We start from the raw sequence: 9,995 nt of genomic DNA, 5'->3' as shown, positions 1-9,995 counted from the left end.
GATTCTTCGAACACACTTGGAAGGCATAGAAATAACCCAACATGTGACCCTGGGAATATCTTCAATAACAAAATCCTTACAATTTAAACAGAAAACATAGCAGGTAAATTATATCTGGGCCTATAGCCTACTAAAACGATAAGCACAAAAATAAAAACATGTTTTTAAACAGCGACTACAATAAAGTAAATATTTACAAACATTTCAAATTGATTCCTGAGACAACTCCTATATAAAAACAAATCAAGAATATATTTCAGCGTCTTTCACTTAGCATACAGATTTTTTTGTCTTTGACACGGCGATTTTGAAACCAAATCGTTACTTGTCTCTCAGACAGACTGGTGGAAGAAGCTATCCGTCGTCTCTTGTCCTTGGTAATAAACTTGCTAATGGTGTACTCTCGTTCAAGTTCTTTGAGCTGCAGCTTCGTGTAGGGCACGCGTTTCTTCCTTCCACGTCGGTATGAAGTGCTGACATCTGGCTGGTTCATTACTGCTTCGTCTACAGACGTTTAGAAGGAAGAGAAGTTGAAAAGAGCATGTGGAGGAGAGGAACACTTCGGGATGATATTATTATTGAAATTTATGTTGAGAACAAGGCGGTTTCTAACAAAAAGAATATGAAAAACTGTTAGGCCGAAAATTATAATGTCATTATAAAATGATAATGAAAATTACATTTGTTAAACCGTTAAGATTAGGCCTATTGCAGGCCATGCACACCCAGGAAACATTTTCGAAAGAGGAAAACAGGTAGGTAAAACGTGCGTTTATCAAATGAGATATTCATGTAGGCTACATACCTGCGAGAGATGACTTCCACAATTGCGAACTTTGAGTCTGTTCTCTGCCATAATATAGTTGGCTGCTCCAATTAGTAGCCCAGTAAGGCTGACAGTCCTCGATGGGTAAAAACGTATCATGCCTCGAATCCCCAGCACCAGCCCTGGTTACAACAGGTATATCAATATATCCAGGGATCCTTGGGTAAGAACCTGTGGAGCCTTGATAACCACAAAAGTCTTTAACCCTTGACGGAATCTCGCTGTAGTGTATGTTGGGACTTGAAAACCCTGAGAAATCCACAGGTTTATCTGTCATTACGCCCTGTTGGAATTCTTGACTGTCAGGGAGTTTGCAACCACAACAACTGTTTCCAAAACGACAGCCAGAGGTGAGTGCTGCATTTGTGGCGGCTGTATAACTGGGGAGAAGTGCATAAGGTTTAAGAGATTCTGGGCTATGAGAGTTCGATTTGTCCGAAATTGTATATACCATTATTCCTGACGCAGAGCGGGTAGGGTGAGCGCCGAGAGCAGAGGAATACAAGCTTCTGCTATGGACAGACGTTACATCCCCCAAACACTCCATTTAAATTTGCTGAACACCCACCAAAACTACTCTCCATGAAAACCTCACATAGTCCTCTGAGGTCCCGAGCACACTGTATAGCATCGTAGCCAAGCAAGAATGAAGACAAATAACCTTTTATATTTTTTGCTTGACTGCTTACAGACTGTGACAACTGAAAATGTGGTTGGTCAGAAGCTTTCACGTGACATGCAAATATACATGGCGAATGGTTATTCATGGTAGGCAATTGTTTTATTTTCGTCAAATATGTGTATTATATGTGTATGTAATATGATATACATAGCCTACAAGGCTGACCATGAAGTAATTAGGCTCTGCCAACATTATTCAGTCAACTCCAAACCTGCAGAATATCCTATATCTGATATTCAGACAGCAGCACAAATGTTATATATGTCATAATTATGCCAAATTCCACTTTAATCTTGGCCAACTCTGGCTATTTGTTAAGATGTTTGCGGGTGAACTGAAAGTGGAATTATAGGGTCCTTAAGTAATTCGCACGAGTTAACGATATCCTAAAGTGAAACTAGGTCCTGAAACAATCACAATTTCTGGATAAATTCACAAGCACATCGAAAATTCACAAGAATATCAGAACATGACATAGCCTAAATTATGACATCTGGCCCTAGACGAGATGTGTGTATTTACAACTTGTCCATTGGAAGCTAGGCTACAAAACGAACAGTAGGCCTATGCTCTATGTCTCAAGCTGTTGCACGTTTTGTATGAATGTTTCATACAATATTCTCAAAATCATTTTCATGAAGCCAGTTCTTTGCCATGGCAGTAAGAAATAGGCCGATTCTAAACATGTAAAAACAATATAGAAGACATACAAAACATAGACTCACAGTCAGAATAAACGGTGTCGTCTTACAAACTAATATCAATGAATGGTGGGACAACCCATGATGTTGACATAACATTATTACAATAGACATATTTGCCAATAAAACATTTGAACTAGGTAGCTACTGTTGAGTTTAGTTTTAAGACTGGATATAAAACAACTGTCAAATAAACAATTTCATTCACCATTATTTTAATATTTCCCAACGTTTTGAACATGTCAAAATCATAGCCTTAATCATAGTTGCGAAACGAAGTTTTAGACAATAATTGAATTGAATCCTGTAAGTAACACGACCATAAATCTAATAAGAGCAAGTATTGAATTATATGTTTGCTATGTATTGGGGCAAAATACATCTATGATTTCAGAGTGCAAGAAACTCCATCAGTTCTCAATCACACGAAATTGTCATTACTTCCCTCTTGCAATGATAACGCATATTTCAATACACAAGCTTCAACTGGTTCAAAAGACAAAGTATATGAACGAAACGCAATGGCACTTGAACTTGATTGTTAGATGGATTCGGCCATTGTGGTTGGCTTTCTTTCTTTTTTTTCCGAACAAGCGACTATGGTCTGTTATCAATACAAACGACTTCAAATAAAGTAAGAAAATATACATACAGTAAACATGCAGCAATATTTCGAAGCTGGACAATAGCATGGCAACTGAACAGAGAGTTATTTGTATTTCGGTTTGCCCTTGTATTTCTAGCTGTTGTGGCGCTGACCGAACTGGACGTTGACTAGTTAAATCCCTATAGGTCAGTGTGAGTGTCCGGAAAGTGGGACCGCAATGAAACAGTGGTCATTGTTCTCGTACTTGAAAAGATTATGTTGAATATAATGAATCCTCACACTTCAATGGATGGCCTGCAATGTTCTAATGTGATCACTAGATGGCTCTATCAGTTTACATTGGGAGAGAATTCATAAATGGAGGTGAATAAATAGAAGTCGGTCCACAAAAGCGAATTCTAGCATGCAACATTGACGTCATCAAGAGCACAATTGAAGGAGATATAAACAAAATCACACCATCGACTTATCCTCTTTCACCATGTTTTGTTTGACTTACACTTAGCCTAAACTAAAGCCTATAGCACACCCTATGTTAATGATATCTTGACAATGAGTCCATGTAACAATAGGACTGCAGATATACGTAAATAATCCGTTAACTTCTGTTTATTCAACAAGTTTACAGGACACATAATGGGCATATATAAAATAATTTAAATGATAGCATGAGTGCCATCACATTGCTAACTATAACATATTACATACAACATATCTAACTATAACCTTATTGCTGCGATAATTCAACAGTTTAACAAACACAAAGCTCCTAGAAAACCTCGAATGTTGCATCTTTAACGCTGAGTGCAAGTTGTGTCGACAGTGACCAGGCAGAGATATGGGCATTAACAAAACTGGACCAGATTTCATAGGCTATTGCAAGTGGAACATACCTTTATGTCGTATTGTTTTGCACAGATTCTCACAGATGCACACATATTACAGAGTAAACTAGCCTATTAGCTTTTATATCTGACTGTTTCCAATCTACGCTTTTTAAATGTTTGAGTGAGTTCCATATTTTTCGGCTGCATATCTTGGTGGTCATTTTAGCATGTTTTGAAAGGCCAAATGAATAGGCCTATAAAATGTGAAAACAATGCCAATGCGTTTACTCGAATTGCCACAATCACAAGCCATCCATTCGTCGAAAGTTCAAATACGCGCATTATGATTTGGTTTATGTCTGTCAATGACATCACAATGCATCCATTCCGCGAAAGTTCAAATACGTATTTAGTATGATTCGGTCCATTGTCTGCCACTGACATCACAATGCATGCGTGAGTTCTTCGGCCTAATCGCTAAATGGTGTTGCTTGTTTGCTTTTGTGAAATGTTGTTTCTTTGTTTTTGTTGAAATCGGCCATCACTCCACAATTAACATCCACCCTACACATATGTAAGACGCCAATCAGTTCCAACATATTGTAGGCTATACATAGCTCTAGTCCAGGGCGTAGTATAGATATATACATATTATCTTATGTTGTTTTGGTATATAACTTGTTCTGTCGATAGCTGTTCTATCTGTTTGTGGGCCTCAGGAAGAGTAGTGGCTGCATGTGCAGCCCCTAATAAATAAGACCCTAATAAATAAATAAATAAATAAATAAATAAATAAATAAATAAATAAATAAACAAATAAACAAATAAACATGACATGCTACGCCCTGGACCAGAGCTAGGCTATACCCAACTATTAACGCTTCTTCATAAACAGAGTTCCCCCAGTCAAGATCTAGCTACCCCTCTACAGCACCTGCTGTACCACCTGTCCAAGGTGCGTTCTAAGTCTTGACAAAACTACTGCCACATAAGTATACTACTGGGTCTTAGCCGTGTAAGGATATTGAATCTTTATAGAGGGCGCGAAGTGCACTGTGCTAGACACCCATAGTCTTATTACATTGGCGACACCCTCCATCGACGCAGGGAGAGAGAGAGAGAGAGAGAGAGAAGGAAGGAAGGAAGGAAGGAAGGAAGGAAGGAAGGAAGGAAGGAAGGAAGGAAGGAAGGAAGGAAGGAAGGAAGAAAGAAAGAAAGAAAGAAAGAAAGAAAGAGAGCACTAATAGGGCTGGCTAAACAATAGGTTTCTTGATTAACCAAACTTAATAAATGTTCTTGCATTAATAGTTGTGCAAACACGTGTGTGAAGGAAGGTGATCGGAGGCTACAGAGCAGCACGATTTTTTCTTTAGTGCAACGTTATGCAAATAATGAGGAAGTCATTCCTGACCTCTTGCTTAAAAAGCAAGGCCTACTGTGATACATTTTCTATTGTAAAGCAAACCGTACTATTTGCATAATACAGCCTATCATGCGAATATTAATCACGGCCTTTACGCCTCGGTATAGCCTATATTTCCAACAATAGAGCAAATGCGCCTCAACATCAAACCGTTGTGATAATAAAGGAAAACTGAGGGGGGCGACAAAGGACGTACAAGAGGGCAGTTCCTCACCACCTCAGTAACAATCCCCTAACGAGTACATGCTGCTTGAAAGCATTTCGCATTCCCCGTTAACCTCACAATTACGAGCCATTCTCCCTCAGTACCTGACACTGTTCAGGACACAGAGCATCACCTTGATATTAAATATTAATTAAATTATATGCCGATAGTTCGATATACCTATACCTAATGATAGGTGAGGTCTACAGTATGCAACACATATGGCGACAGGCAAGGTTACTTGCATTGCAAGATCAATATCACAATAGCATAAAACAATGTGATGTAGCCTGCCTTTGAGAGAGGATAATTGCTAAATTAATGACACCAAAAAAATGTAATAGGTCTGATCATAGCCTAAAACGTGTGGAAAGTGTTAACTTGCATTGGGCTTTGAATAAGAACAATTACGCATCATAATCACCACGCTCGAAAAGTCGTTTGGGCATTTTTCTATAGCCCAAGTTTTGTGTAAGTAACTTGTAAAAATATGTGCAAAAATAATGGAGTTATGAACTGCCAACCCGTAAGCACAATATACCATCCAATTAATCGTTTAGATGAAAAGAAAAATCAAAAATCAATTATGATGCTATCAAAATGTATTTCTATAACATAAAACGGAGTGGGCTATAACAAACTAACATCGAAGAGATAAAGTAAAAACACAATTACAAACAAATATAATTATAATTGATCATATAACTTGAGAAATAGGACTTTCACGAAACAACTCGTTGAGTAATAATGTAAAATGTCTATGGAGAATGAGAACATAAAAGAGGAGAAAGCGAAACAGACGGGCAGAGAACAGAAGGGGGAAACAATAGAGAATCAAAGCATAATGATATTCCTAAATGAAGAGGGAAATGTTGCCGCGCTCATTTTATTAATCAGACTGTCAATTTCACCCCAGAGGCCAAACCCAAGAGCAATCTAAAGCAGACTCAGATCAACCCAGGGACAAGCGCTCCACTCCTCACTTCTCCTCTTCCTCTCCACTTGGATATATTCGTCTGACCGCAGGTCGCCTTCATCATCAACTGACAGCACTCTCGTATTTATTTGCTTATAAACCTGTTACAATAAATGATCATTCGAGCAGCGTCACGCGCACCTTAACGACGAGCAGCAACCACTTTTTGATGAATGACATTTTGGGATAGAAAGGATGCACGGGTCATTTTGAGCAGTCATTCCTTGCTGGCATTGGCATTCCTCTATTTTTGCGTCTCTCTCAAAAAGGTGTTATATTATTTAGAGACAGTTGCTGAGCTGAATGCGGATTAACTCCGCTCCGCCACAACTCACCGGAACACCAGCCCTGGAAAAGTTTGTATTTTTTCTATAAGGCTTAATGATGGAGAGGATAAGAAAAGAGATTATTCTGATGGAGAGGGGTCTGCACAGTCCCGTCGCTGGGAAAAGGCTATCAAACCTGTCAGACACGGCTGGAAATTCGGTGCTAGAGGCCCTCGAAAATTCTCAGCACAGTGGTCGACTAAGCCCGAGAATAACTTCCGCCTCAATTCATGGAAGTCTCGGGGATATTCCAACCAAAGGCAAATTCGAAATCGACAGTCTCTTCGGTAACCACCACAACAGCGAGAATACCTCCTCAGCGGAGATTTCATCCTCAGAAAGTAGGAAGAAAATCAGCTTATACTCAGAAGTTTCTCAAGACTCAGATATGAACAGTGATGTTGAGGTTGGATGTCCAGCGCATCGCTCCCCGAGCCAACACAAGGAAAACAGCAACAAAGGTAACACTTTGAAATGTACTTCTCAAAAAACGAAAAAAGTAGAATATGTATTATTTAATAATAGCCCATATATATTTATCCACCTAATAATGTAACATCTGATAATAATAATAATAATAATAATAATAATAAGTAACGATAATGATAACAATAACTACGTTATTTTTTTATATAAATACAGGTATTCATCTGATATGGAGGTTATCATATCTAATACATCAATAAATATGTTGTGGCCAATAAAATAAATTAGAATGCACTATCACTATCGAATAACCTTGCATTATTCTCTTTTTTTTAGGGTATTCAGACAATCATTCTGGAGCCTCCAACGCAAGCTCATCCTCCCTTTCTAATCTTAACGGTAATTCAATGGGTTCAAACTGTTCAAATGCGGATCAGGTCAGAAGGTACCGGACAGCTTTCACCAGAGAACAAATAGCAAGGCTCGAGAAAGAGTTTTACAGGGAAAATTATGTCTCAAGACCAAGAAGATGTGAACTGGCCGCATCACTGAATCTACCTGAGACTACAATAAAGGTATGTGCTCTTTCTTGTTCACAAGTGCATTAAATGCATAATATGCATAATAAAAATCAACGTAGGCCTACATCCACGATATTGAAATATAGAATTAGCCTACTTAAGGAAACGCACATGGATAATATCCTACACACACACACACACACACACACACACACACACACACACACACACACACACACACACACACACACACACACACACAGCAATAAATACATTGAATGCATCAACGAACGAACTAGCCAGTTTTGTATTTCATAATGTAGTCTGTGCAAGATAATATCTCAAACCCCAGATATTTATTTGAAGCTCATTCCGTCAACTTACTTGTTTGCTAAACCGCCTTTACAAAATAAATGTGTCCATAGGCCTATATCATTTCTCATCATATAACTGGGCCTGTATTAAATCAAAACTGCCTTCCATATGCAAAATATTTGTTTAGAAAACGTATAACGCATCTGATTATGGAAGTGTGTTATCATAACGTGTCTGATTATGGAAGTATGTGCCGTTGCAAAGGGAGTATCTTGATGGTACCCCAAACCCCTCTGTAGTCACTGTTTACATTCCGTAAATAGCCTACTGGGGTGGGTTCGTTTAAATATAATAGAGCCCCAGTAGCCAACTCTAAACATACATAATTATTTTCTGTCTGTATAGGTATGGTTCCAGAACAGAAGGATGAAGGATAAAAGGCAACGTTTGGCGATGTCTTGGCCACATCCAGCAGATCCAAGCTTCTACACCTACATGATGACGCACGCGGCAGCCACCGGAAGTCTACCATACCCTTTCCATTCCCACATGCCTCTGCACTATTACCCGCATGTTGGTGTCACAGCAGCAGCCGCTGCCGCAGCTGCGAGTGGTGCTGCGTCGTCACCTTTCGCTACCTCCATGCGCCCTCTCGATACTTTCCGTGCTCTCTCCCATCCTTACTCACGGCCGGAGCTTCTATGTGGCTTCAGGCATCCAGGACTTTATCAGTCACCCGCAGGCCTGAATAGTTCTGCAGCAGCAGCAGCGGCAGCGGCCGCAGCGGCGGCGGCAGCCTGCGTGCCGTCAGCCGCTGGGCCTTGCTCGTGCCTGAGTTGTCACAGTAGCCAGGCAGCAAGTGCGCTAGGCTCCAGAAGTGCCAACCCTGACTTCACCTGCACGGCGTCCGGCCAAAGGTCCGAGAGTGGATTTTTGCCGTATTCTGCCGCTGTCTTGAGCAAAACCTCAGTCCCGTCACCAGATCAGAGAGAGGAAACTTCACTAAACAGATAACTCATGACTGGAACATTTAGAACAAGTTCAGTTGCTCATGTTGTTTTCTGCTCTGCCGTTAGTTTTATACATCCATCTATTTCTCCAATATTTGGGGGAAAATCATGGTCCTTCCAAAAATAATGATACAGATTTTTTTTATCACAATTAACAGAGATTGGCAACGCACTGGTCGAACAATAATGAGACAAAACGGTTGCATTCGACCCCAAGTGTAGGCTAAGATTAGACGTTTTAACTGCAGTGTGAACACTGGTAAGTTCTAAGTTTACAATAATTGAACGTTTGTTCCGTTAGTGTTGCTGTGGTAAAGCTTTTTATTTTATTCACAACTGGATCCCTGTGCCTTAAAACCTAGAGATAACTATCCAATTGAATAATGAGCTCATTTGTAGGCCTACTTAGGCCTAGTTATTGGCCTAATTAATGGCGTTATGCATCCTATATTATTGACGAGCTAAATGTAATTTATTAAAAGAAAAGTTACTTTGATTTTCTATCCTTAATTCTGGGTAGGCCTATAATTTCAAATCAAGCAGCGGCAAATTCATGAACACTGAAATAAGTATGATTGAAGACATTCTAAATTCATTATTTACTCAATAATGAGTTTACTCGGGCCTATCTAAATTACTTCTATCTAAATTCACTTCTCATAATATCCAGTTATATCTTGGTATTAAGGCACTGTAAAGTCACCGTTGTTTGTTGTCTGCATTTATCAAGTTGATGCTGTGGATTGCTTTTCTCTGTTAAATATCTTGTAGTCTCTTTATTACTATATAGGGTGAGAAACATATTTACAAATTGATAGGCCTACTATAGCCTATAATTACCTTGTTGTAGAAACGTTACAGCTCAAGAGACATCCTCGAGTAGACGCATACAATTTTGCACTGCTCCCATCGTGTCAATTTTGATGTTAATAATGAGAGGATTATGACGAAAATTGCCAATCATGTACCTTGATGGACTTCCTTTGAACGCAGAATTGTAAGAAAGTTCTTCGTTCTGAGACCCGCTGTCAAGTACTAACAACCCGCTGAGGGAAGTCATTAGACAAGACAGATAAAAGACCTGGAACATAAAACATTGTTCTTGGTGCATAGATTGTACAGTTTTGAATGTGATATTCGTTACCTGAGA

General features: G+C 39.3%; 2 protein-coding genes across 2 annotated transcripts; one reads left to right on the top strand and one right to left on the bottom strand.

The window, feature by feature from the left end:
• Positions 1–256: 256 nt before the first annotated feature.
• hoxd13a (homeobox D13a) lies at positions 257–1,103 on the bottom strand (the record flags this gene model as incomplete). The annotated part of the gene is made up of 2 exons (XM_083682116.1): positions 257–504; positions 806–1,103. 2 exons carry the CDS (start codon positions 1,101–1,103, stop codon positions 257–259), a joined length of 546 nt encoding a protein of 181 aa, XP_083538242.1.
• Positions 1,104–6,628: 5,525 nt separating this feature from the next.
• On the top strand, positions 6,629–8,849 carry evx2 (even-skipped homeobox 2; the record flags this gene model as incomplete). The annotated part of the gene is made up of 3 exons (XM_083681427.1): positions 6,629–7,034; positions 7,336–7,574; positions 8,241–8,849. 3 exons carry the CDS (start codon positions 6,629–6,631, stop codon positions 8,847–8,849), a joined length of 1,254 nt encoding a protein of 417 aa, XP_083537553.1.
• Between the last annotated feature and the right edge of the window lie 1,146 nt (positions 8,850–9,995).

This window comes from Argentina silus (assembly GCF_951799395.1).
Source record: "Argentina silus genome assembly, chromosome: 12".
Lineage (NCBI taxonomy): Eukaryota > Metazoa > Chordata > Actinopteri > Argentiniformes > Argentinidae > Argentina > Argentina silus.
The sequence above is the reverse complement of the archived record's forward strand: the minus strand, read 5'-3'. Positions and strand labels throughout refer to the sequence as shown.